This window comes from Nannospalax galili, unplaced genomic scaffold (genome assembly GCF_000622305.1).
Source record: "Nannospalax galili isolate Female #2095 unplaced genomic scaffold, S.galili_v1.0 scaffold680, whole genome shotgun sequence".
NCBI lineage: Eukaryota > Metazoa > Chordata > Mammalia > Rodentia > Spalacidae > Nannospalax > Nannospalax galili.
This window is the reverse complement of record NW_008348218.1, coordinates 3,800,448-3,822,285: the sequence shown is the minus strand read 5'-3', so window position 1 is coordinate 3,822,285 and position 21,838 is coordinate 3,800,448. Positions and strand designations below refer to the sequence as shown.

At 38.3% G+C, this 21,838-nt stretch overlaps 1 protein-coding gene across 5 annotated transcripts in view; it reads left to right on the top strand.

Moving 5' to 3' along the window:
- Window positions 1-21,838, top strand: part of Wrn (WRN RecQ like helicase) — a 135,191-nt gene that overhangs the window by 30,192 nt on the left and 83,161 nt on the right. For 3 of the 5 annotated variants that reach the window (XM_029569245.1, XM_008844934.3, XM_029569248.1), the window contains exons 2-8: window positions 4,387-4,494; window positions 5,114-5,226; window positions 8,065-8,210; window positions 8,638-8,786; window positions 9,708-9,857; window positions 11,417-11,486; window positions 17,385-17,499. In XM_029569245.1, coding sequence (XP_029425105.1) covers window positions 4,399-4,494; window positions 5,114-5,226; window positions 8,065-8,210; window positions 8,638-8,786; window positions 9,708-9,857; window positions 11,417-11,486; window positions 17,385-17,499 — 839 coding nt within the window. In that variant the 5' untranslated portion in view covers window positions 4,387-4,398. The remainder of the gene's footprint in view (window positions 1-4,386; window positions 4,495-5,113; window positions 5,227-8,064; window positions 8,211-8,637; window positions 8,787-9,707; window positions 9,858-11,416; window positions 11,487-17,384; window positions 17,500-21,838) is intronic. The other 2 variants (XM_029569246.1, XM_029569247.1) reach the window with 2 other exon arrangements.

Genomic DNA, 21,838 nt, shown 5'->3' with positions numbered 1-21,838 from the left:
AGTCTTGAGAAATGAGCACTAACAGCAAATATCCTAGACAGCCTTAGAGACTGATAAGGGCTGAAAAGTTGTATGTGGATGAATAGGCAACGTGATTTCAGGATATTCAAACCAAAAGCAAACAAAAACACCACTTCTGTTTGGCCAGGTGTGGTGGCATGCACATACCTTTAATCCCAGCCCTGAGAAGGCAGAGGCAGGTGGATCTCTGTAAGATTGAGGCCAGCCAGATCTACATATACATTCCAAGCCAGCTGGAGCTGTAAGGAGACCCTTTCTCAAACAAAACAGAACAAAACACATATACACTCAGAAAACAATAACAACAACAAAACTCCCAAACACTACACTACTTCCATGGGGGACATTTAAGTTTTTATGTATGTGTGTGGGTGTATAAACGCCATGGCATGCATGTGGAGGTCAGAGGACAACTGTAGGAGTTGCTTTTCTCCTCCCATGTAATAACTTCCATATGTTGCAAAAGAAGCTTCTGTGATGGCAGTATACTTGTCTGTGAATATAAGGATTCATATTTAGCATATGGTAAGAAATTTCATTTGTCTAGAGATATTGCAGAGTTAGGGTTTACTCTGGGATCTATGACCTCTCCAGCCATGTGTATTTGGCTGTTTTTACAATGCCACCCACCAGTTTCCTTCCATTGAGAGGGCTTTAAGTCCAATTAGATAGTTGTTGATTACCCCCATAACAGTGCCACTACTACACCAATAGAGGTTTTCTGTGCCAGTCGTTGTGGTTATTAGGTTTCACAGCTGGGTTGGACCATAGATTGATTTTTCTCTCTTAGCAGCTTACATGGTATCCTCTAGAACCATGAGTGCTAGTCTTTAAGGAGAAAGCTTCCAGGTCAGTTCCAGCCCCATTGCTCCAAGTTCTGTGTCTGAAATATGTCCCATCTTCAGAAATAGGGTCTTACCTTTAAGTTCTAGGAGGTAATCAGGTGCTCTGGTGATAGCTCATGTTATTTTGGGAGTCTCTTGGACTACTCTGACCAACAACTCGAAGGGAGGTTTTTCCTGTTGGGCACTGTGTTCCTTGTTATTATAGCCTTCAGATATACACATGCACTTCTGTTCAGATATATTGTATGTGTATTTTTCAGGAGGTTTTTGAGGTAATACATTTCCCTCTGGCTTTTTATGCCATCTACGCCATTGCTTAGAACTTTTTTTTCCCATCCTTCACCTTAAGGTAGTGCCTATCCTTGAAGGTGAGATGAGTTTCTTGAAGAAACAAAAAGATGGTTTGGTGGGCATGAATTCTTTCAGCCTGTTTGTGTCATGGGAAATTTTCCATTCCCCTTCAACTATGGTAGACAGTTTTGCTGGGTAAAGTATTTGGGGTTGGCAGCCATGGTCGTTTAGAACTGGGAATACTTTGGTCCAGGCTCTTCTGGCTTTCATAATTTGCATCCAAAAGTCAGCTGTAATTCTGATGGTTTTTCCTTTATACATAACTTTTTTTCCTCTAGCAACTTTCAGTACACTCTCTTTGTTCTGAATGCTGTGGGGAGTTTCTGTTCTGGTCTGTCTAATCTGTATGGGTATGTCTTTCCTTAATTTAGGGAAGTTTTCTTCTGTAATCCTGTTGAAGATCTGGTCAATGCCATTGACTTAGGATTCTTCTCCTTCCTGTATGCCTGTGTGTGTTGATTTGGCTTTTTCATGTGTCCCATATTTCCTGTGTATTCTATTTCTGTGTTTGTATAAGTTTTTCATAGTCTTTGCTTAAGGAGTTCAGTTGTTTAAATTTGTTCAGTCTTGATATTCTGTTTTCTGTTTCATTCGCTCTACTTGGGAGGCTTTTCCCTATTGTTTAAAACCGACTTACTGAATTTTTCAATTTCATCTTCATTTTGGTTTGAGTTTCAATATTTCTTTTGGTGCACACCTTTAATCCCAGCACTTGGGAGCCAGAGGCAGGCGGATCTCTGTGAGTTCGTGGCCAGCCTGGTCTCCATAGTGAATCCAGGACAGCTGGGGCTACAGGGAGACCCTGTCTCAAAAAGACCAAAAAAAATTTATTTATTATTATTTTTTATTTTATGTGTATGTATATATTGCTTGCATTTTGGTGAGTGCGCCTGTGCCATGCAATGCCTGCGGAGGACAGAAGAGGCTATTGGATCCCCTGGAACTGGAGTTACGGACAGTTGTTAGTTGCCATGTGGGTGCTAGGATTCGAACCTGGGTCTTCTGCAAGAACAGCCAGTGTTCTTAACCACTGAGCCATCTCTCCAGCCTGAGTTTCAATATTTCTATCCTTTTTGTGAATTCTTTTTTCAAATCCTGAATTGTTTTTGTTATTTTATTTAGCCGCATATTTGTATTTTCTTGAGCTTCCATCATGTTTATGCCTATCATGTTTCAGTTCTTTGAGTTGTTTACCTATGTTTTCTTTAAGTCCTTTGATTATGCTTATGATTGTTCTTTTAAATTCTGTGTCATGGGACTCCTTGGAGAGACTCTCATTGTAGTACACTTCTGTAGGACAGGTAGGTGGGTTTTGCTGGGGGCATGTTCTCTTGGTTTTTCATATTATCTGTGCTTTTTCATTGCCCTTTGAACATATGGATAACTTTTGTTGGTTGTGTGTCTGATAGGAAATTCTGTTCTGCCTTTGTTTAGTTGAAGTTTGGTTCTGTTTATATTGTTGATGTAGCTTGGTTGCTTTTTGCTCAGGTTTGAAAAGTTAGCTGGTGTGTGCTTCAGATTCTTGTAGGGTAGTAGGCTGGTCTGGGTAAAAGGTGGGTCTGTGGTAGGTAGATCTGGAGGGGGACTAAGGGCAAGATGGGAGTGGGTTCAGCCTGTGGAAGGTCTAACAAAGGAGGCTGGAGAATTGACCTATTATGGGTGTAAGAGATCAGGATCCAGTGGGCGGCTCTGGACGAAGGATAGTCCAGAGATCTGAGGTGGAAGAGCTGGAGCCAGCCTGGGCCCGAGGCTAGAATGGGGAGGTGGAGGAAGAAGGGGAGGGAGGATTGGAGGTGCTCAGGCTGTAGGGGAATCAAGATTCAGTGGGCAGACTGACTTACCAGGGTAGTAGGCAGGCCAGTCTGTATCAGACAGATCAGGAGGCCAGAGGAAGGTGTGGGTCGGCACAGCCTGTGGAGGGCCTAACAAACTACTTAGAGGATTAAGCTAGTCTGGGTTAGGAAGCTAGGCCAGAGATGTGACACAGAAGAAGGGAGACTGGAGCAGAGAGTTGTTACTAGTTTATATTACTAAATAGTACTAAGTATAATAAACTATTCCTAAATTTTAAAATGGTTCCTATGGTTACTTAACATTAATATGTTATGTCACAGGAATCTTCACCAACATATTTAAAACTGTTACACTCCATCCTCCCCAACACCCTAGTAGACAGCTAGATAATAGGAACTAAACCTGAGGTTTGAGGAATTCACTAAGAATACTGCTTCACTTTAGAGTAAATCATACCAGGGCGTGGGTTCATTTTATCACCAACAAAAAGAACATGTTATGACTCACTCACCATTTTCTTTTTAGAAAGTTGTTTTATGTTTTTATTTTTATTTTTTCAATGCATATGCATGTTTTACCTGCATGTATATAATAAGTGCACCACATGTGTGCCTGGTACCAATTGAAGCCAAAAGAGGGCATCAGATCCCCTGGAACTGCAGTTACTGAAGGTTGTTAACTGTCATGTGGGTGCTGGGAACCAAACCTGGGTCCTCGGGAAGAGTAACCAGCATTCTTAACTACTAAAGCCATCTCTCCAGCACCGCCTCACTATTTTCTTTAACCATACTTGAAGTTTGGTTTATGTTGTAGAGAACCCTCTAAATTAGTAACAGATTAAAAAAAATTCTCTAAGAAACTCTTGTTTTTTGGGACGCTTGTTCACTTACCAGGCCAAGAACATAATGAAAGTCCTTTAGTAAAAGAGCTGCTATCTATCTTTAAGTAGACTTGTAAATAAATCAAATGGTTTTGCTGAGTCTACTTAGATCTTAGGAGAGGTGATAGTTATACAGAATATCGAAGATGCTAAAACATTTCATATTTCATACATTCAAAAATTCTTTGTTAACGAGATAAAAGTTATTCTTTGAAAGCAACAAAACCATAGACTGTTAGAAATTTGAAACTCCTTAAATCTCAGAACTCTATTAAAATGGCCAACTTGTTTTAAAAGGAAGAACTGCTTAATGAATAGTTAATATTACTGCATTTGTTTTGGTGAGTCTAGCTATACTTGAGCCTGTGTGTCATAACCTGCATTAAAATTGTATGTTTGGTTTTTCAATAGTATTGATGGGGCTATCTCTTGAGTTTTCTGTTAAATATTTTTCATATTTATTCATAGCTGTCATTTACTGTGTTTTGCAACTAGGGCATTTTAGACATGAGTGAAAATAAAATGGAACCAACTTCACTGCAGAGGAAATTTCCTGAATGGATGTCTGTGCAGAATAATAGATATGCTACAAAAGAAAGAAAGGTATGTTATGTTGTTCATTGATGGTTCTTTTCAGTGCAAGGTTTAGTTTGAATTTGACTGTACAATGAATGAGTCACCCCTCGCTTGTCAAATTTCAGGCCATTATTTAGGTAAGAGTTTCTGTTATGTGAATAAACCAGGACCTAGTTGTTGAAGGGTAAGTGGGATTAAATTTTAATTTGGTTTACACAACGAGAATTGCTATTGTGTATTTTCTTTTTCTTTTATATGGGTAACCTTACTGATTTGTTCCATTTCAGATCAAATTTAGATAGTATTAATGCTGGTGAAATTTTTGTTAAAATAGTTTATGTTCTTGTAGATTTAAGATCTAGTAATGAACCATCAGCATTCGAAGGGCATATTATTACTTCTAGAATATTAATGTAATTATCAGGAAAAAACCAGTAAATTAAATGCCTTTATGAAAATAAGTTTGAAAATAGAATGGTATGGGAAAATAATTTAACAGTCTTTACCTTTGTTAAATTGACCTTACGACCTCTTAGTCTGTGATACCAAATAGCACTATGAATATCTTCAGTGGACTTTATTAGTGAACATTTATTATTTACTGTGATATTTATTTACACCTATTTTGAATTTTACTTAATTCAAGGCATGCATTCAGAAGAGTGCTTTAGAAGATGGCCTCCCATTTTTAGAATTCACTGGATCTGTTGTTTACAGTTATGAGGCTAGTGATTGCTCTTTCCTCTCTGAAGATATTAGGTAAGAGATTTGAATTTCATAATGTCATTGAATTTGAACCCTTATAAAATAATTAGATTGGTAAGATTAATAGTAATGTTTATAAGAATGCTTAATTTTACAATTGGGATGTATTTCAGAGATAGTACATTATAACTTTTTTTTAAATACAAAACAAACTCCCTAAATTAAATTAGCAATAAGCCCTTTTGTTCACTAATGTTTCTTTAGATAATTTTGTTTTTACTTTGGATGCTTGGAAATGTAATACATAGGTGGAGCTGCTGAGCACACTGTTTCCCAATTTAGGAAAAATGAAAATATTATTTGACCTCTAGCTGCATCTTTACATCTTCTAAAAATGTGTGCACATTGATACTTGAGTAATGGCCGTGATGCGCTGTTTATGTAGTTAGCACATGGCAATTTCACCAAATGGTCCTTAATAGTTGCCTCTGTCCTAGCTTGTTTTCTGCTGCTCTAAGAAAATTACCATGGACTGAGTAAATTATAAAGAAATAAATTTATTTCTCACAGTTTTGGAGGCTGTGAGGTCTAGGAGAATGGCCTGTCTCCTATCTGAAGACAGTAAGCTTAAGCAATTTGAAGAATTGTAGTTTTGATGCATTGTATGCATTTTTTAAAATTAAAATATTTTATTTATTATTTTTATGTTATGTGTATGAGTGTATTACCTGCATGTATGTGAGTGCACCCGTGTTGTGCAATGCCGCGGAGGTCAGAAGAAGGCTTTGGATTCCCCTGGAACTGGAGTTAAGGATGGTTTGTAGCTGCCATGTGGGTGCTGGGAATTGAACCCAGGTCCTTACTTTGTTTCCCTTTCTTCAGAGAATATGGCCTTGTATTCCTACTGTCTAGCATCTAAGAATGGTTAATTTGGATTGTTTGTATAATTTTCTGTTTTTAGTGGAAGGGTGAGTAAAATTCCATTATGGCCTGAGGAAGTAGTTGAAATCTTTTCTGTTTGAAGTACAGCTTTAACTTAAATTGTGAAATAGGCATATAAACGATAGTAACATACATATTTCTTTTATGTAGTTTTATCAATTTTTTGTTCATTTATACTTAGTTATTATTTATTTATTTATTTATTATTTATATTGTGTGTGCATGCACACTTGCCATGGTTCATTATAAACAACTCTGAAACATTGACTTATAAAAGCACATCTTTTAGCATTTCATAATTTATGTTATACCATTAACAGAGCTTAAATTGACTGGAGAGATGGCTCAGTGGGTAAAGGTGCTTGACACTAAGCTTGATGATCTGAATTTGATCCCTGGAACCCACATGGGAGAAGGAGAGAACTGACTCCTGGAGTTGTCCTTTAACTTCTTCATGGAGGGTCACCCCCCCTACACCCACACACCCACACCCACACGTATACACGCACGCATACATACATGCACACACATACACAAAAAAGTATTAAAAAAAACCAAACAAAAGCTTAAGGGCTGGAGAGATGGCTCAGTGGTTAAGTGTACTGGCTGTTCTTGCAAGAAAAGCTGGGTTTGAATCCCAGCACCCACATAGCAGCTAACAGCTGTCCTGTAACTCCAGTTCCAGGGGATCCAACACCTTCTCTCCTCTGTGTGGATTACATGACATGGGTGCACTTACATACGTGCAAGCAATACACGAATACAAACAAAATAAAAATAATAAAATATTAACAAAAAGAGAACTTAAATCTCCCCTATGAAGTAGTGTGTTTTGATTTGCCTTTGCTGAAATCATCTTGACTATTCGTCCACTACCACATACAGCTTTTTAACTCTTATCATTTTAACTCTTGTTAGCTGCCATGTGGGTGCTGGGATTCAGACCTGGGTGTTCTGAAAGAACAGACAGTGCTCTTCACTGCAAAACCATCCCTCCAGCCTTTAAGTTCTTTTTAAATTTGTGAGTGTATGTAAGTGTGTGTGTGTGTGTGTGTGTGTGTGTGTGTGTGTGCATGCGCACACGCACGTGTATTATCTAGGATTTTTGCTCTTACTGTTCATATCTCTGGCCTTTTCTTTTAATTTTGAATACCCTATCATGAGCATGTTATCTTTCAGTAGAGAAATTAATCTCATTCCCAGGAAGTATTAAGAAAAGTTTTCTGATGCTGGTGAGGCACACTGATTCTGTTTCCTCCTGCCACTAATTGTTTACTCTCTCATTTATGGAAATTTACTTCAAGCTGTCATTCTCTCCCTTTGCCCCCCACCCCCAACCCCACAAATAGGAGCAGTACTGCAGTGAACATTGTTTTCTCTTCCTTCTGTTTTGTTTTGAGACTGACTCTTTCTGTGTACCCATGGGCTGGTGTGGAACCCCTGATCCTCCTGACTCCATCTCCTGAGTGCCAAATTACCATGTCAGCTGCAGTGCATATTCTTACATACATCTGTGTTTGTGTAGCAATGAGTGCCATGTATTTATGACCATAGTGTTTATTAATGTTGCATTTAGATAATATCAACATTTTCCCCCAGAGAATTTTAGTTTTAATGTTTATCATTAACAAGCAGCTCCCACTTCTCACCATTTGATATTATGACCCTTTAAGTTTTGACAGGTATGTGAAAATGTGTAGAGAGGGTATCTCCACAGTAAATTGGGATTTTTCTGCCCTTTGGATATCCTTTCTGGGAATTGACTGTTCCTATTTTTCTCCATTTTTTCTGATGGATCATTTGTCTTTTGTTAATGATTCTTCAAGGACCTTTTAATATTTTCTGGCTATTTACTAATAGTTGTATGTATCATGAATATGTTTTCCAGTCTTTGATTTGTCTTTTAACTTACATTTCATGCAGTTAATCCCCATATTTTTCCTCTGGTAGTAGGCATCTGTCTCAGGGAGATGTGATAGGATTTGACATGGAATGGCCCCCCGTATACACTAAAGGGAAGCTGAGCAGAGTTGCATTGATTCAGTTGTGTGTGTCGGAGAGCAAATGTTACTTGTTTCATATTTCTTCTATGTCAGGTTGGTATCTCTGTTTCATTTTTATATGACTGATAATCATATATCCACTTTATTCCTGTAAATGAAGTTCTTTGATTAGCTGGCCATCTCTTACCATCTTATATTTAAGTATTTGTGTTTTTACCTGATTTACTCCCATCCCTTCCTCTGTATCTTTGTCTTGTGTTAGAAAGGAGAACTGAGGTTTAGAGGTATAAACGACCAGGAATAATAAGTTGTTACTACAGGTAGAGGTGGCATTCAGACTCTTTTTTTTTTTCTAGTTGCTTTGCAGTCAGGACTTTAGGCAATAAAAGAAATAAGGTGAATGTGTTTCTAAATTTAAGCTTAATATAAACATAAGTTTAAAATACACATGGCATGCACAAAAATAGAGCAAATCAACCATACTTAGCAGAATTATGGAAATAATGATTAAATGTTTTAGTATTCCCACAGGGATTAAAAATTTTACTTGAAAATAAAGCAATTAAGAAGGCAGGTGTTGGAATTGAAGGAGATCAGTGGAAACTTCTACGTGACTTTAATATCAAGTTGGAGAGTTTTGTGGAGTTGACAGATGTTGCCAATGAAAAGGTAGAAATATTACTGTTTTAATAAACAAAGTAGCTAATGTGCCTAAATCTGTCTTCACAGAATGCGCTTCTTATCAAAATGTTAGATTTTTTTGAACAAAAAAAGTTAAACTGTATTGATTTTGGTGGCAATACAGAAGTTCAAAGTGAAAGTTCCATCAGGAAAACCTTCTGTTCACATTTACTGTCTCAGCATATGTTTCCCTAAGAAAGCATTCCTCTGCCTTTGCTGCCTGCTCTCACTTACTTCATGTGTTTGCAAACTTAAAAATTGTATTTTGTTTTTAAGACATTTATACCAATACCATTTTTAAATTTTATTTTATGTGGATGAGGTTTTGCCTGCATGCATGTAAGTGCACCCTACATGCATGTAAGTGCCTGCATGCATGTAATTGCCCACAGAGGCTAGAAGAGGGTATCAGATCCCTTGGAACTGGAGTAACAGATGGTTGTTAGCTGCCATGTTGGTGCTGGGAATCAAACCTGGGTCCTCTGCAAGAGAAAACAGTGCTCTTAACCACTGAGCCACCTCTCCAGTCCTCAATACCATTTCTTTAAAGAAGACTACAGTGTAGTTATTGTGATGTAGTCCTCTTATTGTAAGTTTGACCATTAATTTCATCTTTCATATCTCAAATGTTTTGTTAATGAAATAATTAAATTCTTATATTTAACCAGTTTGGCTGGGAAGTTGAAAGCATTTTAACCTATTCAACTTTTTTTCTATGAACAATCCCTTTAAATTCCAAGAGTTTTAATACCTACACTGAAGAAATTTCAGAATTAAATTCTCATTTAGACTATGAATGAGGTCTTAGTGATGGGAGTTTTTGTTCTTGGTTTGGTCATCTGGTGATATTTAGGAATAGCTAACAGTAAAGGAGAAATGTTTGCTATGTTACCTTTTCATTACTTCTAGCTGAACTGTACAGAGACCTGGAGCCTCAATGGTCTGGCTAAACACATCTTAGGAAAACAGCTTCTGAAAGACAAGTCCATTCGCTGTAGCAATTGGAGTAATTTTCCCCTCACTGAGGACCAGAAACTGTATGCAGCTACTGATGCTTATGTATGTATCTAAAGGTCTTTAGGCTGTGGTGTAATTTTTACTCTTACACCAAATTACTTTAGAAAACTTTTATTGTAGTTGCAGCATTAACTAAAATATTGATTTTTAGTTGGCATTAAAATTGTTTAGTAAGATATCAAGTGAAATTCTCCATGTTTATTAGAAAGTGCCATTTATAGATTGTTCAAGGCTAGTTATTTTCATTATCATAAAGCTTTTCCAGTTTCTGTGTAAAAGAAATGTGAACTTGCAGGAATCATGAAAAGCTTGGGCTTAGCAGACACAAATGGTGTTGTTAGTGTATTTTATATATAAGTAATTCTATATTGAAACGTGCTGTTTCTTACATTTATATGCAATATGTGGAAATTTAGAAAAATTTCCTCCAAAGTTAATGCTGCGCTGCTCTTAGATGTATTTTTCTATTTATAAATTTATACGTACTGAAATCTGGGCATATCTTTCTGTATACATTGTCTATGTGTACTTTAAGGAATAGATAGTTGTGATTTTCTTTCTTTCAGTTCATACTTTTATTTATCAATGACCATCTTGTTTCTCATCTTACGTTTATTTTTTAAAATGGATACTCCTTTAACTTGTAACCAGAAAAAGAAAGAGAACTCTTTGTCAGGGAAGTAGAGTGATGCTTTTGTAAACAAAATTTCAGATTCCCACATTTTTTTCTCTTTCCTTCCTCTTCCTCCTTCTCTTCCTCCTCTTCCTCCTCCTCCTTTCTCTCTCTCTCTCTCTCTCTCTCTCTCTCTCTCTCTCTCTCACACACACACACACACACACATTTCTTTTTGGCCTTCCTGCTTTTTTTTTCCTTCCATTCATCCTTCTTTCCTGCCTTCCTGTCTTTCTCTCTCTCTCCCCTTCCCTCTCTCTCTCCAGGGTCTCATATAGTTCAGGCTGATCTTGATTTACTATGTAGCTCAGACTAGTCTTGAACTTCTGATCCTCTTGCCTGTGCCTCCTGAGTATTGAGATTACACGCTGTAGCAACTTTATTCTTGAAAAGTCAATGCGACTTGATCATTTCTGTTAACAATACCTAGTATATACTGTGGTCATAACACTGACCAACATCCTCAACTGGTTTAATGAAATCAGAATCTGTCATCAAAACAAGACTTCTCTCTCTAGATTGTATTCTGTTAGATTCTTATAGACTATTTGATTCAGATACCTGCTATAATAGTGAAGCAACTTTCTTCACCTGGAATGGTAGTTACATGAAAACATGGCTCTTTGTGTAACATAATCAGTTAACTTCAATTTTTGGTGTGTTTCGAGAATCATTCTTGTAGATTTTGCTAGAGATGTGGCATATATAGTTTTATTTATGTTGCTTATCTTTTTTTTTGGTCTTTTTGAGACAGGGTCTCCCTGTAGCCCCAACTGTCCCAGAACCACTATGTAGACCAGGCTGGCCTTGAACTCACAGAGATCTGCCTGCCTCTGCCTCCCGAGTGCTGGGATTAAAGGCGTGCGCCACCATGCTCGGCTTATGTTGCTTATCTTTAACTTGCCCTTTATTTATTTTTTTTCTATAGGCTGGTCTTATGATTTATCAAAGATTAGAAAGTTTGGGAGATGCTGGACAAGTGTTTGCTATAAATAAAGGTATGTTATGACCTAAAAATAAAACATTAAATGTGGGGGCTGGAGAGATGGCTCAGTGGTTAAGAGCACTGACTGCTCTTACAGAGGACCTGGGTTTGATTCCCAGCACCCATATGGTGGGTAATAACTATCTGTAACTCCAGTTCTAGGGGATCTGATGCCCTCTTCTGACTTCTGTAGGCATTGCATGACACAGGTGCATTTACACAAATGCAGGCAATACTCTCATACACATAAAATCAAAATAATAAAACAACAACAAAAAAATGTGAATTTGCTGTTTTATTAGCTTTCCCAAAGTCAATGTATTCTTACAAAATACTGTATTACAACTTCTTAAATGTCTGCACAGTGTTACCACTAAAGTGAAATCAATCAGTATCATAGGTTAGGGTTTTAGATCTCTTCTTTGTGGGAAACAGGACTTAAACTGCTTTGTTTTGTAGCATTAATGTTCTTCAGGAGTTGGCATTTAGTATCTGATAACAACAGCGAACCAAGCAGCTTCCCCTAGGCTGGAAACTATATATTCTTTCTACAAATGTTTAAAATGCTTTATATTTAATGCTTTGAAGTATATCAAATGCTTTATAGTGTTACAGCTTAATTTGAGACAGGGTCTCCCTTTAGACCCAGCTGGTCTAGAATTCACTATCTAGACTAGGTTAGCCTCAATCTCACAGAGACCTGCTTGCCTCTGCCTCCTGAATGCTGGGATTAATGGCCTGTACCACCACGCCTCGCTCAAATGATGATATTCTTTCTGCTAGATTTCTTCATTCAATTTTTGTGTCCTTGTCAGATATTTTGATAAGGTAGTCATTGCAGGAGACAGGCAGTAGGGTGGGTAAGCATTAACTTTTGTGTTACATAGACCATGATGCAATCTCAGTTTTCTGGATGTTTCCCAGGCTTGTAATATGGATAATGGCAAACTATCTCATAGATTAATTTTGAACATTAAAAGGGACAAAATATTTAAGGCACTTGTGTTGTTACCCAGAGAATTATTACATAGGTTGAATATTCCTGTGCATAATCTGAAGTGCTTTGAAATCTGAAACTTTTTGTGTGATGACATGACTTCTGTATTTATTGGTATTTGAAAATATTTCCCAGAGAATTATGCTTAAGAGCTGAAATAAGAGCACGTGTTTGCTCGCCAGAACATAGGGGAAAGGTGTGTGGGCATTGGATACCATTTCAGAGATTGAGAGAGGCTGTGCTATCTATAGGCAACTGAAAGTTATTCAGTATACTAAACCATTGAATATGACAGGGTGATGAAGGGGAAGCAGAAAAAGGAAAGAAGACAGGCTATGTTAACCCTAACTCCTAAGAGCAATTTGAAGCTATTGAGGGTTTTAAACACAGGAATGAAATGTACTATTTTTAAAATAGTTAAGCTGGCCGTGGTGATGTATGCCTTTAATCCCAGCACTCGGGAGGCAGAAGCAGGCAGATCTTTATGAGTTCAAGGCCAGCCTTGTCTTCATAGTGAGTTCCATACCAGCTGGGGCTACTGGAGACCCTGTCTCAAAAAGACCAAAAAAATAAAAAATAAAAAAAATAAAAAAATAAAAAAAAATAAAATAATTAACTAAATAGGCTATGATAATAAACCAAGTGGGAGGAAATAGTAACTCGAATTCATTGTGTTGAGGGTGGACAGAGGTGGACGGCTTCAAAATACCTTTAATGAGGAAGCAGAGTCAATAGAATCTGAGGTAATGATGACAGGCATGTGTCAGGGATCATCCTGTGTTTTGGCTGAAAAACAGGGGTGAAATACATGGGTAAGGGAGAACAAGAATTATTGGTGAAGTTAGGCAGTTGCTTTTAGATAATGTTAAAAGAGAAAAACATCTAAGTAAGAGGGCTGTTGCCTGTGGGCATCTAGATATGTAGGGTGTATCTCAGGGGGCAGTTTGTTGGAGATAAAGCTTTAGGACTGAGTCCTGAGAAACTCTTAGCATCTAGTATTTGTGTGGAGGAGGGGACTCTACAGGAGTTGCTGTAGGTGGGGAAAGGAAATTAGGAAGTATGGCATACAGAAAGCCAAGCAAAGAACATGTTTGAAGAAGGACGAGACTATAGATTGTTTTAAATACTACAGAGATTTTTGAGAAACTGAGGGCCTATAATTAATAATTAGAGTTGGCAGCATACTCATCATTGTAGCCTTCTTTACTACATTTCTAATACTATAGTAGTTATAGTGTTTTGGGTGACAAAGTGTGTGCTTTTGAAACAGAAAAGGGTCCAGAGACCTTGGTAATATGAGGATGATGTAGGTATAGCAAGAATGGAACAGTGGAATGATGTGGGTATAATATATATTTGTCTAGTGATTATTATGTGTCAGGTTTTAGTATAGGGTGCTGAAGAAAATTCACCAAACAAAATGTCCATTTTATTTGATAGAAGCAAGGGAGGAAGCTATTTGTCTCCCTAAAGGAAGAGTTGAGCATGCGTAGTTGAAAGAAAGGATGAAACATCTAAGGGTGACTGCGTGTCTTGATTAAGGAACAGGGACTATAGGTGAAGAGAAATGGGAAGAGTGGTAGGAAACAAGGCTAGAAAATAAGGTGTTTTTAATGTGTATTTTTATTGAGTTTTTGTGCATTTCATACAATCTTAATCAAATTTAGACCCCATCCCTCATCTGCACCCCTCCTGCACCCCATCATATTTCATGCATTCTGTCATATATGTTAAGGCCTATCAGGTCTTGTACCCAGATGTCCCTTGTTGCAGCTTCATCCACTGGAGCCTGGCCAGCCTATTTAGACATACTCTCTTAAAGAGCAATCATCCCTCACCCCACAGTAATCAGTTGCCAGTAGAACCCTTGGCTGTAGTTGGGGGTCTGCCGCCCTTTTCCCCAGTTCTGTGCTGGGTTTTTGTCTGATTAAGTCAGCGTGGGTCTTGTGCATGCTGTCACCATTGTTGCAAGTTCCTAGCAGCCTGAAAACATCTCTTTCCTTATATGCATGCACCAACCCTAGCTTTTACAGTCTTTCTGCAGTAGTCCATGAGCCATGGGTCGTTAAGGTTTAATGTAGGAGTCCTATCAAGGACATGCACTTTGCAGTCTCTTACTCTCTACAAAGTGGCCAGTTGTGGCCTTCTATGTGAATTGCACTCTGTTGCATGAGGAAGCTTCACTAGTGAGAGTTGAGGGAAATATTAGTATTCTCTCTACCCCCTGTTCCTCTACATTCCATGAACCTTAGGTGTAATGGTTCCACTGTCACTTAGGGCTGGCTGGGCATCTCTCAGACATATATTTTCTGTGTATAATCAATTGTGGAACTCTGTAATAGTTTCCATCTATTGCAAAAAGAAGCTTCTTTGATGAGTGGTATATGGTATACTTGTCAGGGTAGTAGGCAGGTCTATGGCAGTCAGATTAGGATGATGGGGGCGGGGGCAGGGTGGAGGTGGAGACAACCTGTGGAGGGTCTAATAAACTAAGCTGGAGAATTGAGCTCGTCTGGGTACGGGGGGTCAGGGCTCAGTTCGTAGGTCTGGGTTAGGAAGCTTGTCCAGAGATAGGGATGAGGTGGGGCAGAAGAGCAGGAGCAGGCCTAGACCCAAGGCTAGAAGGGAGACAGTACAGGGGGAGAGTGGAGCTGCTCAGGGTGCAGGAGAATCTAGATACCTAGAAAAGAAGCTTGGGTCAGATTGTTCAGGGTATTATATGCTGTGAATCGTCATGCTTTATTAATAGAATAAGTATGGTGATGGCTGATAAGAAATCCTTAACTGAGAGGTCATGGAGCAGAAGAATATGATTAAGTTTGTATTTTAAAGTGATTTTTCTGGCTGCTGGAAGAGGGGAAGTGATTCGCAGGGAGTGGAGGCTGTTTTAGTTGTCCAGGCTCTGCTGGATTCTTATTTGAATTATGCTGGTAGGAGTGGTGGGAAACGTGGATGCTGTGGGATTCCAAAAGGCCACACTGTGAAGGGTTTTCAGGTCAGTTCTCTGTGAAGGCAGAGAAATAGAGACTAATAGAATGTTTACGGTGTTTTTGTTGAGTCAAGTGATGAATGAAATTAAAGTTAGTTATAGTGGAAGATTATAAGAATGGGTTTTGGTGAGAAAAGTTCAAATTTCAGTCTTGGATCAGCAAAATTTGAGGTGGTTTAGATATCTAATAAAATATCTTAGTTGGAAATATGATTCCAGAGTTGACAGAGGAGGTTGAGCTTATAGATGCTGCAGATGTGGTAAGACTGCAGATGGCAGTTCAAGCAGTGAGAAGTGGATGTGATAAAATTGGGAGTGAATGAAATAAAGGACAAGAGAGGTGTAGGCATCAAGAGCACACCATCTAGAAGACGAGCGAGCAGCAACGGGGACCGAGAAGGGGCACTGATGAAGGGAGGAAGGAAGGTAAAGAAAAAGTTTTAAGTAGGAGGAAGTCATCAGCTGTTTAAAAACTCCTAGGACTTGAATGAGCAAGGATCTAGGTTTCTCAATTTGGGTTGAAAATGTAACAACTTTTCCCCAAGGCAGCCTTGCTGCTGATAGGGAAAAGCTTAGTTGGAGTTGGTTTAAGAGGAAATGGGAACAGAAAATCTGAGGGATGAAGAGCAGGTTTTAGAGGATTAAAGAAAAAGGAAAAGGTATGAAATAGTCATCTTGAGAGTGGGAAAATGGGAACCATAGAATAGTGTTGACGGTTTATTTGAGATCTATGCCTTGTGAATTTAAAGTGAAATGAATCATTATTATTGTGTTTTATTTTCAAGTACATCCGACTACTTGGGTGTGGGTCTCAATTAGTTAAAGAAGCTAAGTGTAGGTAGAGTAGGATTTTGCTGGGATAAATTCCATGGAGGGGTGTAAAGAGGAAGGAGATGAAGAGTCCACATATCAAAGAAATGAATGCTATAATGTGGATAAGAAGAAGGAAGGAAAGCGTAGTGGGGAAAATGGGTGTATGGTGGGGGGAAGAATGGGCAGGAAAAGTGATAGAGTCAGTGGGTTCAGTTCTGAAGTGTGAAAGCATCGTATTGAAAACATACTGGAAAGAGTGACAGGTATGCATCTATTTAGAGTGTGAACCACTTCTAATTGAAAGTTTACAGTGTAGTGGTGGTTTTATTAGGCACTTTTAAGTTCATGGATATGATTGTGGGAACGAATGGCTCAGGTCAGATGAGGAAAAGATTATTGGAAATGGAGGAGCCCAGGGACAGAAAAGCCAAACTTGGATGGAACATCTCTGTCGGTTTTAAAATCACTAGAAATGATCACAGGAATAGTAGCGGAGGGAATGACAGGTAATGAACCTTGTCTTCAGTGAAAAAAAGGATGTGATTTTGAGGTCACAAGATGGCTAGAAATCTGGAATAGCAGGCTACATGATCTCATGTCATAGGCTTCAGAGGTATCTGCACTGCTTGAAGGAGAGGTGGTGAAGAAGCACAGGGTTTGTGCTGTTGCTGGAAATGTATCTGATGGAATAAAGTTCAGAATTTGGAAGGTGGTTCCTGCCTAGAAAGGCTTGCATTTTATTTTGGTGATGACTGAACTGGGCAGTGAGGAGGGACTGCTGGGTAAGGTTTCTCGACAGCTCACAGGGTGGAATAGTGATTTCTTGATTTCTGATTTAGAAATAGTGTCACGTGGGCTTAAAGTCTCATTTTTCTTCTCATACTGTCTAGGCTTGTTTGATGCACAGATTTGGCGTTTAAAGTTCAAACAGCAGAAATCTGAAAAGGAAGCAAAGTACATGAAGTGATCTGAGGAGTTGATAAAGAGGTGTTTTGCTGGAGTTCATTTAAGGGAAAAGAATGAAAATCCGAGGCCTAATATTATTGTATAAGCTGGCTAAATAAAGTCTCTGCTTCTTAAGTCGAAAAGTAATACTGGTTTCTTTTTTCCAGTAGAGGAATTCCTACCTAGTGAGATGAAGAAACAGCTGAATTCAATCTCTGAAGAAGCGAGGGATCTGGCTAAGCATTTCCCCGATACTTGCAGAAAATTGGAAAATCCTAGGAGGTTAAATGTTATGTTGTATTTTTTAAAAAAGGTTTATTTTATTTTAAATTATGTGTATATGTCTGTGTATGTGTATGTACATAGGAGTACAGGTGCCCACAGAGCCTAGATGCATCAGAGCATTAGATCCCTGTGGAGCTGAAGTTAAGGTGGTTGTGAGCTGTACAGTGTCGGTGCTGGGAACCGATCTCAGGTCCTCTGCAAGAGCAAAATGTGCTCTTAACCACTGAGCCATCTCTCTGGTCCCCCAATTATTAGTTTTTTTTTTTTTTAAGAATAAACTCTTCATTATGGGAGACACATATAAACCTGCTTTAATATATGAACAGAAAACTGATGTATAAACTTGAAAGGATAGTTTTCTAGTTGCTAAATAAATAGCACATCATAAATCGCTTTTCTCTCTGCTTTGTAGGATGTTTTATGAAACAAAGACATATATTTGATATTATATTTATATTGTATTTTTTTTTTGTCAAAGCAAAGTAAGTATCCATTAAGGAAAATAATCAAGATGCAAGATTGTGTTTTTTGCTCATGAGTATATTTAATTTGTAATTTATAAATATTTAATTATAAATAAAAGCAACTTTTAATAGCTTTTTGTTAAGAATCTCAGCTACACTTGATCTTAGCTAGAAGCAATAGGAATTCCAGCTATCTGGTGGATTACTAGAAAAATAGTATTTTAATTTTAGGCTATTATGGCCAAAGTATTAGATAACTTGAGACATTTGGAGCAAATAATCTATACATATTAGCAAGTCTAACAAACTTAGCATCCACTCTAGGTGCTAAAGCTGTTTGGACCTAGACCTTTCTTTGGTCTTAATTGCTGAATGACTTGTTTGTTAAATTTACTCTTTTAAAAGCAGAACTGCTCTTGAACAATGAACAATTCCAATTCAGTAATGTAATTTGGGGGCACAAAAGTACTTTGTAGAAATGTGAAGCAGTTATTTGGAATAGAAAATATTTTGGCTCTAGGAAAAATGCAATGTTAATGTATTCTTTTTTGAATGATATTTGTGATACTTTGAAAAATTTTAAAATGTATAGAATTTTATACCTTTTTCAAAGCCATTTTTCTCTTAGTATTTTGTGTTACTAATTTTTATGTAACTGGCAATTTATAACTTATAGTAATATAATCTTCACATGGGGAAGGTACCAACCAGTGAGGTCATTTCTTGCATATTTTTATGCTCACAATTTTTTGGTGATTTAACTTAATTTTTTCATTTTTTTTGAGATGAGGTTTCCCTGTAGCTGGCCTCATACTTGTTCTGTAGACTGGGCTGACCTTGATCTCACAGAAATCTGCCTGCCCCTACCTCCTGAGTGCTGGAATTAAAGGCATGCACCACCACGCCTGAGTCAGTTTAATCCTTTTAAAAAAATTAAACTTCTTTATTTGTGTGTGTGTGTGTGTGTGTGTGTGTGTGTGTGTATGCATACCACATGGTATAACACACATGTGGAGGTCAGAGGGCAACTCACAGGAGTTGGTTCTGTCCTTCCACCACATGAGACCTTGGGGGTCAGGCTTGGTGGCAAGAACCTTTACTCACTGAGCTGTCTTACCAGCCCTAGAATTTTTTTTTTTAAAGTGGATTTCAGATTATTGTAAAACATCTGCTTGTATAGATTGCATATACCTAATACTTTACTTTATAACATCAAATTAAGCAGTTTTTATTAGAATCAAGAAATCAAGAACTCAAAATAGAGCAGTTTGAGGTTTATTGCAGAAAGGAGAAGTTTTTTGGTTTTTTTTTTGTTTGTTTGTTTGTTTCAGTGGACCCTGAAGATATTAGTATTATTTAGTATTGGTTAGGTTTTTTTTTGTTGTTGTTGTTTTTTGACTTTTTGAGACAGGGTCTCACTGTAGCCCCAGCTGGCCTGGAACTTGGTGTGTAGACCAGGCTGGCCTGGGTCTCTCTGAGATCCGTCTGCATCTCCCTCCAGAGTGCTGGAACTAAAGGTGTGTGCCACTGCACCCAGCTCTTAGTCATTGATTTTTGAATTCAGTATATATCTGTTGCATTGCTACAGTGCACTTGACATTCTGCTGGGTGTTGAGAAATCCTAAGAAAGAAGGGAAGGTGCATGATGTCTTACTGGGGAAGAAGGACAGCCTTTGGTGTTAAGAGTAAATGGTTAAGTTCGACGCTGATGGTAGTACAGAATAAAGAAGCCCTTATAGTGTTAGCTAAGCTGTGTCACAGTTGCTATTGCAGCACATTTATTTCACAATTAAACTATGTCACATAACTATCCTACCACATTGTTCAGACAGAATTGTTGCATATAAGCAGCAGTACAATAGTAAGATTTACAAACTTGCCAGGCATGGTGGTACATGTCTGTAATCTTTGTACTCAGGAAGGTGAGGCGGGAGAATTATAAGTTCTAGGCTAGCCTGGGCTATATACACTGCCTTTAAAAGGAAAGAAATTTGACAGGCGTGGTGGTGCACGCCTTTAATCCCAGCACTTAGGAGGCAGAGGCAGGTGGTTCTCTGTGAGATCGAGGCCAGCCTGGTCTCCATAGTGAATCCAGGAGAGCTGGGGCTACAGGGAGACCCTGTCTCAAAAAGACCAAAAAAAAAAAAAAACAAAAGAAATTTATAAAATTTTATTATGTTAAAATCAATCTGTTTTGGGGTTTTACAAATAATTTTGATCTTGGTTTTGTGTTAATCAACTTTGCCAGTTTAAGGTTGAGCAAAACTTTAGAGAGCTGTTACTAGCATGGTTCTGTCTTGATTTTTGACAATCTCATACATGTCTGCATGTATTGTGCTCATATTCATGCCCATTATACTCTCTTATTTTCTTCCTGCTCACCCTCTTCTTCCCTACTAGTTCCTCTCCTTTCATGCCTTTTTACTGGGGCATGCTACCAGTGGCTATACCACTCAGGAGAATGACTCCTCCTGCCTGTCTGCCACTAACTACCAAGAGCTCCTCAGGGAAGGATAGGGCCTCTGTGTGCCTTCTCCATTCACAATGAAACATTGAAGGACCCAGTACGTTGTAGGTCTTGTGCAGGAAGCCACAGTGACTGTTCGTGATTCTAGTGGCCATGTCATACCCAGAAGTCTGTTTAATAGCATGTCTTCTTCTCCAACTCTTACAGTCTTTCCACTGCTTCTGTCCACCACTTCTTCCATGATGTACTCTGGACCTTGGAAGGAGAGATTAAGATTCAGGGTGGAGCACTCAAACAATCCCTTATTCTCAGCACATTGACTAGTTATGAGTCTCTGTATTAACCATTCCCACTACAAGAAGATGCCTTCTTTAACCAAGACTGAGAGTAGCACTAGTCTATAGGTATAAGACTAAATATTTAGAAGGTAGTATGACTACATGCCCATTTAGCAAAATATCAGTAGTAAATTCCTCTCCTAGAACTTGTGACCTCCTTAGCCAAAAGCTTTTGACTAGACTTACAGTGCCAGTCCTGTGGTCTGGGCTTCAAATCCAAAACAGTCATGTCACTATTGCACCAGGTATACTGTGCTTAGAGGTCTGCATTGTGGTAGGAAGCTGGGTAAAAGCATTGATGACTTTTCTCCTCCAGCAGTCTGCACAGCACCTCTCTTTCAGTCTGACTGCTAGCCAGCAGGGAGGAAGCTTCCAGCTCAGATCTAGCTTGATTTCTCTGTGTTGGGCCAAAGGAATTAGTTGGGAAGAAGGTCAGCAGGAGGAAAAGAGGAGAGGGCAATAGGGGGTCAATACAATCATAGTACATTGTATGCACGCATGGAACTGTCAAAAACCAAAGCTGCTCAGTGCACAGCTCTCTAAAGTTTCTTTCAATCTGTAATAGTGCAGTTTTCAGTGTGAAAATAACTGGAGGAACTCAGCAATTTGATAGTTTATTTTTCATGAAAGAGCAAATTTTCATTTGAATCATTATCATAAAAATTTGCCTGAGATACATGAGATCCTAGACTTTAAAAAGGATTGGTTTTAAATACTGAAAACTTCGAAGACCTAACCAAAGGACTATTTACATAATAAATGTGTTTCTTTGCTTATCAAACTCTTTTTACTCTCTCTAAATTCTTCATTTATTTGTTAACTTTTCTTTTTATAGTACTCAGAATGAGCCTAGGGCCTTGTGCATACCAGGCAAGATCCAGGAGTTCTCATTAAATCCAGGCCTGCTGCTTGGAGTTCTGTAGAGTGACTTTCGGTCAGACTACACCTAAATGTGTGACCTACAGTTCTAGCTTTTGTTTCTTTAAAATGAAGTGATAACTTAATATACTCGAAGTCACCAGAATACAGAGTCCTAAGAATTTTTATGCTTTTTCTAAGTTTTATAG